A 19,733-nucleotide genomic window follows, 5' to 3' on the forward strand; every position below is an offset into this window, starting at 1 on the left:
TTATGTTTTCAAGATTGATAATAATCATAAATGTTTCTTGAGCAGCAAATCAGCATATTTTCACTGAAGACTGGAGGAATGATGCTGAAAATACAGCTGCACATCACAGAAATAAATTACATTTTCAACTATATTTAAATATAAAACAGTTATTCTAATTGTAATAATATACTATATAAAATTTTTTTGCAGTATTTTCAATCAAATAAATGCAGCATGGGTGAGCATTTGAGACTTTACTCAGAAACATTAATAAAAAATCCTATCAAACCCAGTCTTTTGTTTCAGTAGTATGTAGTAGAATCACTAACACATTTCTACAGCAGCACCTTTAGTGTCAAACCTCTCAGATTTAGACTGTATAAAATGCAGACAGAAATCTGTCGCAATACCCAGAATGCCTTTGCAGTGCAGGTCAGGTGTGCTGACTGAAGCTTAATGAAGTAGCCCATTTAGTCGGACATGTGTCACAATGACCTGCACCCTCAGCTCTGGAGTGTGTGAGCAGGGACGAGACGGCTCCACACTGGGGCTTTTTGTTCTCCGAGTGTTACTGTGACGAGCTCTTTGGCTCAGTGTACCTGCTGGATTCTCAGACATTTCTGGAGGCGAATGAAAAAAGAGTCACATTCACCTGAAACACAGACAGACAGAGGGAAGGATTTGCTCAGGGGAAGACTGTCTCACACTGCGGGGCTCTGCTGAATTTAAAAGACGCGAGACAATGTGACTTAAGGCCCTGAGGATATTGTCTAATGTTTCTAGGTTGAGAATTCCTGGCATAAATGATTCACAGAATCTAACTATGCACCTACATTTTTTTTGTAATTTTAATGGTACAAGACAGTAAAAATGATTGTTTTCGGTTGGTTAATAGTATTTTCCCTTTCTATACTCAGATCTATTAATTGTATAGTATCTATTGTAATTGTACAGTAAAATACCATTAACTGTTCAAAATGTATTATTTATAAAACAATATTTTAAAGATATTAAATTGACATAAAACAATGTAAAATTCAGCTTATATTTGATGATATTTAATTCAAATAGTGATGTTTTTTTATCAGCTATATGCATTAGGGGTTTATGCAATCTCTTATGTTGTTTAATGAATGGTCTTTGCCTTTTTTTTCATGTCGTGGGTTTTGTATTTGTGTGTACAATGTCAAGCTGGAAAAAGCGACTTGTGATAAACTTTCTTTTTACTACCTGTGTTTATAAAGGTAGTTATCAGTATTTCATAATGTCAAAAAACAAAAACTTTCTAAATTTTTAGTGATTTGGTACATGAACATTATTTCAGTTAATGATATACATATATGTTTGTTTATTTGTTCACTGTAAATTGTGGTCTAAACTGTTGCTACTATTTTTTTTTATGGTAAAATCGTGTTGATTTATTTATTTTTACAGCAAATGTCACAGATACTTTACAGCATGGAATGGAGCGGTGAGGAGGTTATAAACTATTATTGGTTATAAACTAAGTATAAACATTTTCGACAGTTTGCTCAAACCATTCTCATTAAAGACATTGCTCACATTCAAACAATTTTAATGAAACCCTTTCCAAGATAAAATGACTTGAACTGCAATCCACAAACATTTGATAGATCTATACCATACCATATCACAACTATCGATTTGCATTTCTTTGATGAAATCAACTGATTTGAGTTAATAATGACACTATTGTCTCTTAGAGCTGCTTTACAGCAGCATCTGAATGTGTCCCCATAGCTGAGTTTCCATAACTGATTGTGTTATTTTCATGTTTATCCTTGTGAAGCTGCTTTGACACAATCTGTACTGTATAAAGCACTACAGAAATAACAGTGACTTGACTTGCCTTGGTATTTATATTAAACACATATGAAGCCTCCATTAATCTCTTGAGCAATGAACGAGCGATCCCTGAGCAATAAACTGTTCCCCAGGGCTAATTTAAACTGATATATTTGTGTTTAGAAGAGTCAGCTGTAAGTCTGAACAACAACAACGAGTTCCTCTCCCACAGTGCTGTCTCTTCTCACAATCACACATGCACACGTTCTCTCGGTCTGGAATGACAGGTGGTCCTGGAGATCGTTTTCACAGGTCGTGGCTGCGTGCGAGTGCTTTAGACATGCAACAGTGCTGGTGCACATAAGCCAAAATACACATGCTAATCCTACAGTCTTGACTTATTCACATGCACCAAAATGAACAAGCCCCAGGAGCCAAACCTCAGTAAATATTGGCTACAGCTAATCAAATGGATATTTAGTACTTAATATTACATTGTAACAAAACTACAATAGCATCAATTAAAGAAGAGTATCGTAATAGTATCATATCATGAAAAAATGTCAGTAACAGTAAAAAATAGTATATCAGCATAATAGTATCTCAATGAAACTAAAATAACATTGTAATGCACAGCCTTCCATGACTTATATTAACTTGCCAAGCACATTTATCACATTATCCAAGTGATGCTAAAAGCGCTGATAGAGTTTAACAGTTAGACACCAAACACGAACAATATTAAATGGTGGAGATTTCATATCTTCAGGGAGGAGAAGCCTCCTGCCCCTTGTTAAATAATACTGCTATCGTCCCTAAGCAGAGTTTTTTGGGTAGGACATGCACGCCTCATCAAGGACCGATTCCCACCAGAGCGGACCCGGGACAAGATCACATCCTCCAGCTACTGCTGTTTTAATTAACATAACATGAACTCCTCTCCAGCTGGGAGGAAAAGACCCACCAAAACTAACAGAATACACCTCTCTCAGCCCCTCGTTCGGCTGACATTTCCTCACGCAGCCTCTCATCTCCCCTTTAATCAAGGAGCAGGCATGATCCCCCTTGGGGAAATTGAATGCTTTTAATAAAATCTTCCTCCTGGCAGATAAAAAAACAGATTGCATGGGGATGAGAGGAGGAGAGGAGAAGATACAGAGGTGATTGTGGTAAGTAGGGATTCAGGAGAAGGACAGAGCGGGGATATATTAAATGGAGCGAGGTCTCACACCTGTCTGTATTTACTACATCGGAATATTTCTGAATATTTTCTTCCAATCTGTGAGTTTGCATTTGAAATCGACTGTAATTATACCAAATATTCGGTGAAATATTCAGAGAATAATAAAATAATAATAATAATAATAAAATTACCCACTTGCCAAGGTAACATTTCTCATATTTGTTTTGTAGTTTAGTTACATAATCACTTAAAACCAAATAAAGTACACACACACACACGCATGCACACACACACACACACACACACACACACACACACACACACACACACACACACACACACACACACACACAATTACAACTTAATAAACTTAAACTCAATTGCTAATTTACTAGCAATTTCTGTGTGGAAATTGTTTTAATGTAATTATTTTAGTGTATATAACCTGGTGACAAACCTTTGTGCAGGAACCAATTTAAGTGATGATTTTAATCAGTGATTCATTTTATTTAGCATAAAAATGTTAAAATAGATCATTTGTCTGTGAATTATCAGTGCTGTGCATTTATTCATGTAGAGATGATATTCCAGTTGTTTGCCGCTATTAAAGATAAGCATGTCAATCCCCTCAGCAGGACCTGAAGGAAACATGTTCCACATTAAGTCGAGCAGAAGCAGCCTGTCTCCTGTCAGTGTCAGGGATGAGGGTGTCTGGAGAGAGTGATGTCAGAGGGCGTGGCCTCGTCCTGCTCTCCTTGCCCCCCAAAATTGCTTCTGTCAATCCTGCCACCATCGCCGCAGTGACCTTGTTTCCATTTCATCAAGGATAATTAGTTAGCAGAATTTATTTGCATTGTTAATTCCTTCCCCTCAACTATCTGTCTCACACATGCACACACACTCACACACACATATGGTATCTCAGTAACTAATAAGCCTTTAATAGCTGCTGTTTGAAGCTGGCTCTTTGAAGCATCTTCCCAGGAGCTTTGCAGAAGTCAGCAGACTCCATCTGAAGCTGCTGGTTGGTGCTGTTTGTGACTCTGGGAATCTGAGTCTCAGCACTGCAGTAACAGAGACAGCGTTTGTCTGTCTATATCCACATGATTTTATTACACTGTGTGTTCATCATTAGGCATTTAAGTTACAAAAGGTTTTGAAGCTGTTTTTTAAATAAATGGTCAATGATAGGAGGTGCTTAACCTTCAGAAAATGTTAATCATCAATCCTTCTGAAGATCATCATCCTCTTTTTCTTGCAAGGAATATCAATTAACAATTACATTTAAAATTAAATAATTCATAAAATTATATATGAAATATTCATGATGGCCATATACTGTACACTTAAAAGGGTAAAAAAGCTTTCATAGGGGCGGCATCATTTCCAAAGGGGACACCTCTGTACCTTACTTACCACTAAAAGGTGCATATTAATACTTTATTTATTTATTATTATTATTATTATATTATTATCTTTTTTTATCATTCCAGTGACAGCTCTTGTACATTTTTTTTTGTCGCGACTGTTCATGCTATGTTAAATAATAATTTCCCACGTACTTAATAGTGATCATGACTAAAAAAGGGACTCTGAAAAAAAAGTCGCTCGAGTCACAAATGTGTAATGTGTCAGTCAGCAGAGTACTGCAGTACTTCATGTAAACCCCTCAAAAAACAATTTCTATTATTATTGTATAATCATTACGCATTCTATCTTTTATGATCTCATATTAATTGAGAGACAATTGAGAGAAATAAATGATGATTAGAGTGAATAACTAAAACTGTTCGTTTTGCTAAAAAAAACATGTCACAAACTCCAATACTGTGATACTCTCAGTATTATATATATATATTTTATAAAATAAAAAGTAACCCTTCTCATAAGAGACAGATTTGACTACTACTCAACATTACATCTGGCTGATGGACTTTGAGACAGATTGCAACAGATGAGGATGAAGATTTGATCCACTAATAAGGGTCTTTTTGATAACCAATAAAGGTAGACCCTAAAGCTTTAATATTGTCATTATATTTAGAATTGGACAATGTCAACTAAGTGAACCTACAGAGCATTGCGTTTGAACTGTGTGTTATAAGAATAGCATACATCTGAACAAACAGCCAATCAGACATCTGGCACACTGACAGCTTTGTTTCATCTGATCATCAACAAATAATCAAATGTGTTTCTTCGAGCGCATGTCTTTGCAGCATTTCTTGTCAAATGTCAATCTGAGATGTCTTAAAAAGTCAGCTGCCACAATGGCTGAAAAATGCGCAAAATTACCCTCATCAGCTGGAGGAGGGTCTTAATTACATATTCATGTTTTACCCACTCTGTAAAAAATGTTATGCCTTAAAATTGTATGTTTAGTCAAAGTGAAATGCACGTTAATTTAAGTAGTAAAAAAATAATGTTTTAACATTTTTTTTTAAATATATATATATATATATATATATATATGCTTAGAGACAAACCATGTGCGAACGCATCAGTCACCACCTTAAGACTGCAGTTTACCAAAGACAGACTCAAAAAGGCAGTTTGAAACAGACCGTTTTCTACCGTCACAAACATTTAACCAACTCGCAGGGTTTCTACCTAAGGATGTTGATGTTTTGAAGAGCTGTCTGAAATGGTGAATGGGAATGTGGTTTGTGTAACATTAGCAACACATTATTAGCTGTTTGATAATGTAGTCAAGTCGAAGGCTAATGATATCAATTACTGTTACGTTGTAGAGAGCGATATACAAAATGTTTTCCCACTCCGTACTTGTAGATGAGCCTATATAATTCACTCTTCTTCTTTTTCTATAGGATCAGTTTCTGGTTTAATCAAATATGGCTCAAATATGAATGAATCCAGTATTGCCATTTGCCAGTGTGTAGATGCTAGTTGGTGTGGCTGGTGTGACTGAGTGGGGGCGGGGTCTACTTTAAATATTAACGACTCCACGTACACTAAAAGAGGTAAGTGTTATATTCAAGACATTTTAAGGCACGTCGAAATTATTTCCACGTATATATGTAAATATGTAATTTAGATATCAAAGACAAGTTTCAAGGGATACAATTAGTGACTGCAGGAGTACTTTAGTTAAGTTTATTTTGTAATAATCATTATTTTACAGTGCATGTGATGTAAGTGGTTTGGGATTGGGATGCTTAGCTGACCTGAAAGGAAAGCAGTGATCCCGTCTTCAGAACTTCCTCAGACTGTCTGGGGTGCGAAATTTCCTTGACACAAATTAGGACATCAATGAACAATGTCAGACGTATGCAAAAAAAAAAAAAAAAACTATTTCTGGTAAATAAGTTGTTATTATTGAAATAAGAAATCCAGCAGCTTTAATTACTTCTTTATCAGGCCCCGGCATCCCTGCGGAGCTGTGTGTGTGTTTGTGTGTGTGCATGGCCTGTTTGTTGTAAGATAAACTGCAGTTTCTCTTGGCTAATAGCTGCAGCATACAAATGTGTCCGAAACTCCAAACACATCGGATCTCCTAAAGCAAGCCTTGAGAAAGGACAAAACCACACACACCCATTAAACAGACTATATAACCGCACAAATCTTCTAAAAGATCGGGCAATACTTAGAATACACCTTGAAAAACAAATGCCACATACTTAGAAAGGATAGTCATAAAAGACACACACATTGCCCTTAAAGCAGCTTAAGGCAGTTGTAGCCTAATGGTTAGAGAGTCGGACTTGTAACTAAAGGTCACGGGTTCGACTCTTGGTACCGACAGGGATTGTGGAGGGAGGGAATATAAAGTGCTCTCTTCCGCCCTCAATACCACGACTGAGGTGAGACCCTTGAGCAAAGCACCACAGCAAAAATAGCTGTTCATGGTGTGTGTGCATGTTCAACACTGTGTGTGTGAACTTGGATGGGTTAAATGCAGAGCACTAATTCCAAGTATAGGACACTGTACTGCACATCACGTCAAATAAATTAATGTCTGCAGTGCAAAACATAAATTGCTTCTTCCCTTGAGCTTTCAAAAACTGTTGCAGAACGTTAGCTGCAAAATCATACTTTGCCATGTTATTTTTATGTAACAGTTTAATAACAGAGCGAGATGATGCACGTCTGCAGGTATGCATTCTTGAACAGAGTGCAGAAGAACAGAAAAGATCGAGCAATGAGAGAGAGAGAGAGAGAGAGAGAGAGAGAGAGAGAGAGAGAGATAAAGCCTCAAGGGCTGACGGCAACACACTGTCTAATGATGAGCTTTAGAGGCGACATGCAGCGCTAACTACCCAGCATGCTTAGCTGCATGTTTCTCTTTTGCTCCTTACATAACACGCTATGTTATAGAGTACACTTGTACATGATCTCCATGTGCTCGAGGCCATCTCTGGTTAACACCCTCTCTACATTGTAAATTAGCAGAGGACACCACTAATACACAAGTCGCTGAAAAAGCCTGTGGAATTTCAAAGGACTCCTATAGAGTTTCCTTCACTTTGTGCTCATGAACAGAGATCTATATAGAGTGTAATGTATGTATGGAAAGTGTTTTTACAGTCACTGCAGTAACAGGATCTCCATGTTACAAAATTGTCTTTTGAGCAGCAAATCAGCATATTAGAATGCTTTCTGAACATCATGCAACACTGAAGACTGGAGTAATGATGCTGAAAATTCAGCTGCGCATCACAGAAATATATTACATTTTAAAATACATTCAAACAGAGTGCAGTTATTTTACATTGTAATAATATTTCCCAATTGTACAGTTTTTTACTATATTTTTGATCAAATAAATGCAGTCGTGTTGAGCAGATAAGAGTCACAAAAGAGTCACAAAAAAAAAAGTCTTGGTCATTGATAATTTAAACATCCATCATTGACAAAATTCTAGACATCGCTCAGTCTAATGACTGTGTGTTTTTGACAACTTCATCTATACATAAAAGAAAATAATTTTAACATTTATAATAATGGACGGACAGTAAGTCAATAAGTCAATAAGACAATAAGTCTTAGATGAGCTTCTGCTGTTGAAATAAACATGGATTTAGCTCAAGCTTTGGATTTCTCTGCATAAATCTACTGAACGGGACAGATGGACAGGTTGACGGTCAGGTCAGAGGTCAGGACTCCACCATGGCACCACACTGGCGCCTCCGAAACAGATGGAGCATGTGAAAATTAGACGCTACATGCACAACGGTTTAAATGCCATCTCATATTACAGTCATTAACACATTTTTAAAGGCATGTGGGTTTCTCGCATTAAAAAAAATCCTCAATGCTAAAATAAAGAGTTACTTTTCTGTGCCAGTTTGGGGGATTTAAATGTGCAAAATGGAGGCAGAATATTTAATAATCAAACATGCATGTGATGTGAATGATGCATGTAACAATGCACTTAGCTTTTACTACTTTAGATACAGAGACAATGACTTGGAAACAAGTTGTTCTGAATGCAGGTGTTTTTACAGCAGTTCATTTATCATATTAGACTTTCCTTTCTTTATATTTCACTGCAGGCAATGAGGTAGAGAGTTTACTGGTTGAGCAGCCAGGACATGGTCCATTTTTAGACTATTCCATCTGAGTCATACAGTTTAACAATTGAACACATACATGCTAACTGCCTCCTCAATAAAGTGCTTCTCTGCCAGACCGATTCCACCCCAGCTGGGTAAATTATCAGTGCTGTTGTGGCTACTTCACACACTGCTGTCTTGCTAAGCTAATAAAGAAATTAACCAGTGCACCCTCTCAGCCTTGTACTCCTTTCATATCTCGGTGTCTTTGAACTTCCATTTCTACTTTCTACTTATTTGCTCAAAGGACTGAAACAAGGGTTCCAGAAGAGCAAAGGATGATCCGAACAATACCGTCCAGCCATGCAGAACGACCTCGAATAAAAGATAGCAAAGACTAAGAGCAAGACACACAGGATTTGTAAATAACCCTGAACTAGCCTTTCACCTTCAGCACAAACATTTACATCTACAGAGAAAATAATCAGAGCAGAACACAGAGCGGAGTTCAAAATGACACATTATGGGTCAGGAATCTCACAAAACCTGCTGAGGACAGGTCTGGGTCACATTAAGCTCAAAAATCAAAATAGTTTACTGTCAAAATAATAATAAAGTAATCAAGTAAAATGGAATTACAAAGCCATCAAGCAAAATTCTGTGAAATAAATAATTAAAAATAAATAAACATTTGTGCACATTTAATAATTTGGATGAAACACCATAATTCCTTTGTTGGAATTAACATGACCAGAACATGTTTTCGTGAGATTCAACCGTACTATCTCCAATGCTCTGGCCTGAGGGTCTGAACATACGTGAGATTGTACATGTTTGTGGGAAAGCAGTTGCTACTGTGAAAAGTAGTCTGGAGGATTTCGAGGGATCTCTTTCAGTGTTCACTGACACCATCGCTTTGAGCGTAAGACAGCTGAGCCGCGGTCCGTGATGTCAGGTCATACCTCACACATCCTAAGGGAAATTAAACCAAGTTGAAGTTCCTTTTTCATTTATGACCATGGCTGTTGACGCTCAACATCTTGAGCATTTAAAATTACCGATCAATGTACATACGATGAAATGTCCTTTCAGGGTTTTAAGTGCTTGAACATCCTAAAACCTGATAAAAAAAACCAACACACACACACACACACACACACACACACACACACACGCTTATATCTTGGAATCATTTCACCATCATTAACGTCTGTCACATGTCTCCCAGATTATCAAGACATATTAAATTGGTAACCATTTAGGAAACATGACATGTTCACAAGCAATAAGGTTTTAACTAGAATTTATGATACAATAAAACTTGAATTAAATTCAGGGCCTATCGTCACTGCCATATGGAAATCCATTAGGCAACATAATGATTAACCATAAAAATTTTAATATAACACAGGTATAATGCATATTCCAAAAGAAGATATCCGCATCTCTTTCTCTTGCACATATGCTGTTATTGTTTAAAATCTATATGACTTTATTTCTTCTGTGGAACCAGCGTTATTACCATTAAATAAAACTCACAAGCAAATTAATTCAGTTTAATTTGAAGTACTAAAACACTAGAACTAAATAAGCTAAAAGCTAACACTTAATAAGTATATAGACATATTTTTTAAAGAAACACAACAAAACTACTAAAACTTGAAAATTGATCTAATTGAAGAAAAAAAAATTATCAAATTTAAATATCAACAAAAACTACAATAGTATATCCGTGATATTAAAATAGTACTGTTTGGAACACAAGAGAAAATATTTTTTTGGTGGAAAAAGATTTTTCTTTCATACAATGAAAGTCAATGTTAAATTTAGTTTTGAACCTCAGTGACAAAAGCAGCTGAAACATTCTTCAAAATATCTTTTGTGTTTATTTGAAGAAAGAAAGTAATTCAGACTTGATGGTGAGTAAATGAGTGAACTCTCACTTTATTGCAAATACTCCGTCAGAAAGTTCATGCTTTGATGAAGCTTTAGACGTGATGTTTCTGAAGAAGACTGATTGAAAGGGCATACATAGCTCTTAAGCCAAAGAAAATTCTAATGTGCAAACCTTTTCATTTCAAAGATACATAATTTGTGCAGAAACAGAGTAAAAGTGATGCTATCTCTGAGCTCCGGCACACACTCCTCTGTATATTTAGTCCCAACATCAAGTGAAATGAGAAGTGTTACTCTGTTGTATTTCCTCCAGTGTCAATTATTCAAAAGCTGGTCTTAGATCAATTTAAGGTGGAGAAGAGAATCGAAATGCTTAGAGGAAAAGATTTCAAGCTTTCTACATTTCTGTGCCTCTCATCTGGATCAAACAACATCTACACTAACACAGAGAGATTACAGCGGCGAGGAAGACACAGATTCAGTGTAGCAGTTTAATGAGAACGCGGTGAAGGTTAGCTTGACATTCTGAACTTCAAAGAAAACAAACAAAGAAACAACTGAATTAATGAGCCATATCAGCTTGTGTTACATGTCTGTACCATGGTAAGGTTTCTCTTTCTTTTCTTTTCTTTTTTATGGCTTTTTAAAAATGCACTATGAATACAATGGCAATGTATTATGGTAGCCTATACGTAAAACTATCATATCTATTATATTGATATTGAGATAGATATTGTAAAATAAATCTATTGTGCACAGCTTGTGCAAAATGGAAGCTTTTACCAAACCACCATCACAAAAGCTGACTCACGCACGCACGCACACACACGCACACACACACATACACACACACACACACACACACATACACACACACACACACACACACACACACACACACACACACACACACACACACACACACACACACACACACACACACACACACACACACACACACACACACACACACACAGTCTCCTGCAGGTGGATATGGCAGGTAGCCCAGTGTGATGCTGAGGAAGGAGGTGTGTTTTTACCATGCTGCAGTTCACCACTGATGGAGAGCTGAGTAATTGATATTTTACTAAAGTCTAACTCAGCTCAGTGGGGGACTGGGCCACTGCCAACCCCTGGAAACTAAACCTATGTCATGGATCAGCAACTCTGTGTGTGTGAAACTGCAAAATGGAAATGGCATGTTGTAATTTCTGCCCACTGCCCTCTTAAACGCATTAGCTGATCTTCGGAAAGGGCTTTCTAACAGCTTCAAGATGTAAGCAGGCGAGCGGCGGGGACAAGTAAACAGATGGAGTCTGTCTGAGGAGCATGTTTGCTGATAAGGAATGACTTTAGTGGGGGAAATACATTTGCAAATGTCTATGGAATAGAATAACCTGTCTGAATCACTTCATCTATTTGCATGCAGGGAAAGTGATGCTATATATTGGCTTTCTGTCCGGGGAGACATCTGTGTACAAGTTTTACATTTATGTCACTTATAAGTTGCAGCGCTCTAGCTGACACTTCCTGTCATTTTAGGAAAAGATACCAAGAGGAGTTTTTCCTTTCCATGGTGGAGCATGCAGTGCATTTTCCGGAGATCTCGAAAAGGCCTTGCTCTTTTTGGGCTCAGATTTATCATGCTGATCATTTCAGTAAAATCCCTTTGGGGGAGACACTCTTTGGCTTTCAGGTGAAATCATTTGTTATACCAGCAAGAACAGGACTGTAAAACAAAAAAAAAAATATTGCAAATTCATATTGAGTCACCATGTGCACTCAAGCCTTACAGTCAGAGAAATGAAATAAGACAAAAATGAGGAAAGATGTGAAAGATAACAAACAAATAAATAAATATGAGATGATCCACAAACAGAGAAGATAAACAGAATGAGAACAGAAGAGGACAAATAAGCAGAGATGAGATGAGATGAAACGAGACAAGATAAAAAAAAAATATATTTAATAACAGAACATGCTCAGAAAAGAAACAAGATGAAAATAGAAGAGAAGGAGAATGGGCTCAAAGAAGAGAAGACTTGATTATACAATAACACTCAAATGAATGAACATTCAACAGAAGCAAGATAATTAGTGATTTATTCTTTTTTTCGTGTTGTGCTTTATCTTCACGCTTGATTATGTGTTCCAGCATGCAACTGTCAATACATGCTTCTCAAATTTGAGATAAACACTTTGCAACAAAAGGACAGGTGAGAAATGATGCTCCCAAAATAATGAGACCACAGGAATAAAACCTAACCTACAAACCTGCACAGGTTCAGCCCACCTGCTGATCCGTGGTTTTCAACCGAAAACTGGACCGAAAGCATGAGAGAGCGTTGCCCAATTTCAACACACTTGGCATTGTATAAACCCACACATTTCCTTCCTCTAACTGAATTATTCAATTCCCCAGATTACCACATAGATATTTTACAATAGACACCCTGAGTTGTGCCCCATGGTGCCGTGCTATGACTAGAACTGCCTTTATAAGGGGATGTTGAATTTCAGTGAGCTGTAACAGTGCACTAAAGCAAGCAGCCGCATCGGCTCTTTGTCTAAGAACAGCATTTGGACTGAGATTTATCACCATGCAGTATCAGCACCTCCATATTCCTCATGTATGAACACGAATCCAGCTGCAAGCTCACATAATAACACATATCACCGCTATCTGTGTGTATGTGTGTGCTGTAATCTACCGCAGGGTCACAGGGCCAGGCATGGAAAGATCACTCCATCAGAGCTGCAGGCGCAGGTAATCTGCTCAAATTTGGCCTGAAATGAACTCGAATCTCGAAACACAAGCGCATATACGCACACAACTCTTACCGAAAGGCTTGCTTAAAACAGAGGCAGCTATCAGAACTCTGCACATGTTCCAATCCTGTGCTAGAGTGTGTGTTTGTGTTTGTATGTGTGTGTGTTTCTTCCCCTCACAGTCCTGTGAGATGGAGAGCTGATAAGCTTCATAACCATCAGCAGAATAACAAACCACTTAGAAAAAAATGCCTGATCTGGCTGAACTTCTTACAGTTTCCTACAGTAAGCATGTACCAAGATCCCAGCGAACGAACAGAAAACACCAGTGAGAGGAAGGCAGGAATCATTTCGCGGTGTGTTTTGGTAAAATTTATTTGAGCAATATCACATAATCAAGACAGCTGGTTCTTAATATCTGCATATATTCGGCCATAGGCACATGATCACAGGTTATCACAACAAGTTATATTTAAACTAGGACTGGTAAGCCATTACAATTTTTAATCTAATTGATGTGGTGATTAATTAATCTAATTAATCACACATCATATTTGGAGAAATTTCTACCAATAGATAATTTAAAGTCATTGTTGTGCAAAGCATCAAACAGAGATTACAAAAAGTAGGTTCAGCAAGACATATTTTGTTTAATAAAAATGTATTACATATAGCCTACTCTTTTGGACCATGTGAGTAAATGATGACAGAATTGTTTGGGTTTTGTTTGGGTGAACTATAACTTATTAATAATTATTAATAATTTATTTTCTTAATTGTATTAATATTACTATGAAAATATGAAATTATTTCTTTAATGAAATGATACTCTAAATAATAAACTAAAACTGTGAGTAGGTGGTGGTAAATGTCTTAAGGATTAAGTCATTGAGTCATTTATTCATTCGTTTGATTCGTTCAAAAGGCTGATTCATTTAGGAGAGTAGTAAATGGTTCTGCTTTGTCTTTATATATTAGTTGGCAAATTGAGCAAAACAGACAACATTGTGTCTAAATATTTCAGTAAGCCTACTTGTCATGTGATATTATCGGCCGATATAAGCTAATTGCATTTAAATCGGCATCGGCATTTATAATGGCCGATGAAACATGAGAAACAGAGTCTCATGCTTCACTCATGTTATGAGTGTTGCACAGTGTGCCCACCAGAGGGAGCTCTGCAGCTCCAGAGTTAACAACAGCGCCAGAAGTCCACTACAGAAGAAAGCGATCAACTGTTTTGACGGTGAGTCTGTCGTTCGTCATGTGAAATGATTGTAGATTTAGTTCATACCCTGTATATAAAAACTGTGTGGTAGTTCTAGCTAACGGTCCTATCATTATTACTTCTAAATATTCTGTAACATCACTTAGAGCCGCTAATGCATTGCTATATTAGATTAGCCACAAAGCTAATACCATGTTTATCAGTGGAAGAGCGCGAACGTTAATAGGAGGTCAAACTATAACGTTAGCGTTTAACTTATTCTTATTCTATTGCGGTGTGTTTCCCACATAATGAGCGCGTAATTGGGCCTTTCACACAGTACGCGGTATGCACGGCGCTTGCCGCTGGGTTCAGCGTTGCCCTTCAGATACAACGCGATTTGCGCTGCGCTATGGCATAGGCGGAGTTTTAAAAACGTTTAGCGGGAGCTCTTTCATAGTCTGTTCCTCCTCCTTTCGGTCAGCAGCAAACATGTATCTGTCCCGTTGTAAGAAGCGAGCGATAGCGCTAGTCCTGCTGATGAGAATTAAGAGAGAAGCAAGGAAGAAGAGGCTACCCTCAGGTCCAGAGAACAATTTGGTGAATTCAGGCTGGTTACGTTACTCTAACGCTAATAGCTTCCTTTTTAGCAGGCCCCTTAAATGCTTGCTATTAACTTGTTTGAAGGTGGTTCTTCTCAAAATTGACAGTGGTGTGTTCATGACACTAACGTTAACCATTCAACTTCGAATTGATTCCGTAATCTTCCGGTAATAGTAGGCAAGACGATGTTTTGATTCAGACTGCACAAAGAGAAGAGGAGAAGATATACGGGTCTGTTGTGAATGTGTCTGTGAGAGCAAATATAGTGTAGTTACAGTAACTACAGTAGGTGCGTCAGAAATGATTAAACCAGAGGGGACATGTAAATAAATGTGAGCTGAACAAGCGCTTTTTTTTTTTTTTTTTTTTTTTACATATTGTTTCAAAGCAGCTTTACAGACATAACAGGAAAATGTTGAAATAATATTGTTAAATATAAGTAGGTAATACCTATTGCTTGACAAATAAAAAAAATATATATATTTCTCATTTTTGCCTATGTAGGAGATCCCAGTTTATTATTATTATAATTCTAATGATGACATGAGTAATGATACATGGTGATATTATTAATACACATGCTTATTCTTTCTCCGTCTCTCTTTCTGCCCTACAGATGGCTGAAAAAGGTGAATGCTGTAGCAGCAAAGTGTGGGACTACTTCTGCAAATACTTTAACTTTAGTATTATAATTTATTTACAGTAAACACACAGACTGTTAAAACCAGCTTCAACTGGAAGAAAGTAAAAGTGTTAAATGTTTAAAACCAGACTGTTTTTTGATCATTAAAAAATATATACTTTTGATGTGCAATTGTTTAGTCATTGAGACTGTAATCTAAGGCTTTTTTTTTAACATAATCCATTCTGGAAAATGGTTTATACAGCCCACATACATAGAACAGGCAGATATTTTGCTATTGAATGTTGTGTAAGTGCAGTTTATAGGAAATGGGTCTAATATCCAGATTATTTTTTAAAATCAAAATATCGGCTTATAAATCGGCTCTTTTCGAGTTAATATCGGCATCGGCCCCCAAAAATCCATATCGGTCGGGCTCTAAAAAAAACACTCTTCATAACACAACAACACTAACAAAAGATAACATTATACAATGTTTTCTTTGGTAAAATTTCTTTACTAAACATGAATGATACTCTGTCTATAATTCACTGCAGCTTATGTTTCATGGTCCATGTTTACATTACAGAACAAAACTATTCCTATGTTTTTCCCTTTTGTATAGATGGTAATGAAAGTGAAAGACTAAAACTTGTAAAATGTTCAACATGCAACTGCGTTGATAGTATTTGAATTAGTTTTTTTACATTCGTAATATTTTTCTATGTTATTACTGTAGAAATGTTGCAAATTTCTGTATTATTCTTTTGCAAAAAAGTATGTAAACATAAAATTTTGGTGGTTTTTGTGTTGACGTGAGAAGATAATTAATGTAATCTGACAGATATCATTAATGGATGCATTTAGTGTCCAAGCTATTAAAATTGATCCACAGTTTAGCCCACATAGACTGATGTTGTGTTTGCTGTGTGAACAGTATTGAAAAAGTGACCTAACTAAGAAATGTGTCATAGCGATTGTAAAAAAAAAAAAAAAACTGTAATGGAAGTCTATTTTTGCACTGAAATATTTTCAGGTAAAGCCACAGTAAATTTAACCACTGTGCATCTCTGAGCAACACACACTCAAATCAGTTAAGGAAATAATTCAATGACTCACTCAAAAGAAAATCACTTGATTTATTCATGTATGTATCAGCATTTTAAAAAAAAAAAAAGCAGAATGAATGATTAAATGACTAATTTATTAAGAGAGTCACTCTATTCATTCCTCAGTGAATCAGTTGAGTGAATGATTCAGTGACTCAATCAAAAAGAGATTAATTCATGAATATACCAGTGTTCTGAAGGAATTGGTTGAGTGAATGATTCAATGCTTAACTCATAAAGACATTATGTCATTTGATTAATTTCTGAATGAATGGGTGTTTTGAATGAATCAGTTCAGTGAATTATTCAAATGACTCACTCAGAAGGCTGTGTCTGAAATTGCATACTGTAATGACAGTAGATACTTTGCTTTCTATATAGTAGGGAAGTATGCATATTAGGATGAACGTAGTCACATGATTCATTCATGAATGAATCTGTATTTTGAACAAATTGGATGAATGAAAGATTCAATTGACTCACTTATAAAGGCAGTCACTTTTTGTCAACTACTGACATAAAAATGTTATCTACAAGAAAAAATGTCACTGAAAAATCCCCCCACAAATTATGTACTATTATGATGTCCATTTTACTTCTGAAATTAGGGATATTTATGTGGGAAACAGACCGGTGTCTCTTATAAAAATAAGAACTGAATGTGAGTTTGCAGTGAATTGAGGGCGCTTTTTAACTTTGACGTGAAGGCTAAAGTTCAGCATCCAGAGCATCTCCTGAAAAGGAATGTTGTTTTTGCAATAACATGTGCTGAAGACTAAAGTAAACAGCATCAAATTTCATTTTATTTTGACTTTAATCAGATCTTCCTGCTGCATTAGTGTAGGTAACAGGGTCATTTCATTAAACCGGTAAATATTTGCCAAAGCTAATAGTGATTATATGAGGAAACTCAAAGTTAAAAGGAAGCTGTCATGAAAGGCTCTTTCATGACCCGCCCCACCCGAGCTCTAGTTAGTCAGACCGCCTGCTGAATCTAACTTCAGCTCAATTCCTGTTTGTCATGTTCTCAGAATAGTAATTATATGAGAGCCAAAGCACAACACTTAACAAGAAACTGAGTGTGAGAGAAACCAAAAATGCTCATTCTGCAGCCAGTGTTTCTTTGATTTCACTTCTGCACCATTCCTGAACAATCCATGCAATGAATGAAGATATAAATGCAGATGGAAATCTTCATAAAGTGCTAGAACAAAACTAGGCTGTTAGAAAGAGAGAGTGTATTCTTACCTTCTAATACAGTGAGTTTAGCACTAGTGTTAATTTCTCCAGCGCTGTTGGTAGCTGTGCATTCGTAAATAGCTTCATCTCTATGTGTCCGTAATGGCTGGATCCGCAGCACAGAGCCTGAGCCGTCATCAAACTCTATTACCTGAAAAACAAAGTCCAGTCATATACCAGTCAAAGGAATAGTTTAACCGAAACTAATAAAATAAATCAAATAAAACAAATGAATAAATGATTAAATAAATACATTCACTGCAAGTTACTGCATGGCTTGTATTACATACTATTAGGCCCCTATATACAGTAGTATAATATATAATATGCTTGTATAATATAGTGCACAAAACTACTTTTATGGTGATTTTTTTTTCTTTAGGAGCTTCACAGTATACATCACCATCCACTTTTCTTGTGTGGACAAAAAAATTCTGGCTAACATCTCATTTTGTGTTTCATGGAAGTTGGTAAAGAATGATAAACCTGTCATTTTTTGCAGTGCTGCTCCTTGTTAACAAAATCATGGCAGAAATAGCAATTACCAGCCAAAATGTCTTGAGTACCAAAAAGTGATGAAACCAGTTGGAAACAATCACACTCGCTCTTATATGACAGTGGTGTTAAAGAGATCTGCTCCTGTACAGTCTAAATTCACTGTACTGGATGAGTGAGACACAGAGAGTTAAAGTCAGTGAGATGCCGGTGCTGTCAGAGCCTGTCTCGTTCATGCTCAGTCAGCTCTGTTGACAGTGTGAGGAGGGTCATCTCAGGAAGCCTTCATGCCGGGGCTGGCGTCAGCTTCTCTCTGTTTTTAGGTTGACTGCCAAATTGAGATCAACCTGCGCTCCCCTGCTGAAGCCCGCAATGGCTACACTGATGTTGAAAACAAGCTCAACACTCCCCGGAATGAAATACTTCAGTTTGAGCTTATAAGCTTTTACAACAGAATCCCTTTAAAGGGGCCGTATTTTTGCCACAGTTCCATAGCATCAATTGTCTTCACCTTTATATATTTAGTTTAGATATCTCACATCAAAAACATTCACAATGTGTTTTTTCTTGACCATCTGTACCTTAAGCTAACCTTCACACTGCTGCTTATCAATAGTCAAAAATAGCTAAATATCGAGTAGGTGCTGATGTATAAACAAGTTGTTAATGTGCTCAAAGTTAGCATCATAATTATAATCTCTGAGACATTTTTGCGACTTAGTTTCAATAAATAATGTAGTCCACTTTTACGCTGCACATGCCAGTGATGCCAGACTTTATGCTTTTGTTCCAAAACATAGTGAGCTGCCTTGCTCTCTACTACTGTCTCCTAAGGCATCATAACAGTCATAAAACCTCAACCTCAACTAGAACTGATCTTAAATAATCTACATCGGGAGTCTACGTAGCTTTAGCATGTTGCTAAGTTAAAACTAATACCATAATAAGCATACAACAGCACAGCAACACATACATACTGGGTATAGTAACAGTAAACTTTGTAATTAAACTGAGTTATACCTTATAACACTTTAAAACAATTTTAAAATAATTTCTAATAATACATTTATCTCTGTTTCTAATGCTGGCAACTATTTGGAACAGTTTTTGTTTTATGAATATGCCTATGAAGTTTGATTATGCGATTATGAATAATAATAATAATACTAATACTACTACTACTACTACTACTACTAATAATAATAATAATAATAATTATTATTATTATTATTACAGAAATATAAATTACCAGATATTATGTCTTAAAAACCCCTGGTTCATCAGATTATTAATTATAACGTGATTATGA

At 36.4% G+C, this 19,733-nt stretch overlaps 1 protein-coding gene across 1 annotated transcript in view; it reads right to left on the reverse strand.

Moving 5' to 3' along the window:
- The window catches only part of LOC132151445 (receptor-type tyrosine-protein phosphatase F-like), a 193,884-nt gene that overhangs the window by 82,742 nt on the left and 91,409 nt on the right, over nt 1–19,733 (reverse strand). Inside the window, exon 4 of the mRNA XM_059559541.1 lies at nt 17,939–18,080. Coding sequence (XP_059415524.1) covers nt 17,939–18,080 — 142 coding nt within the window. The remainder of the gene's footprint in view (nt 1–17,938; nt 18,081–19,733) is intronic.

The sequence above is a fragment of the Carassius carassius genome, chromosome 10 (genome assembly GCF_963082965.1).
Source record: "Carassius carassius chromosome 10, fCarCar2.1, whole genome shotgun sequence".
NCBI lineage: Eukaryota > Metazoa > Chordata > Actinopteri > Cypriniformes > Cyprinidae > Carassius > Carassius carassius.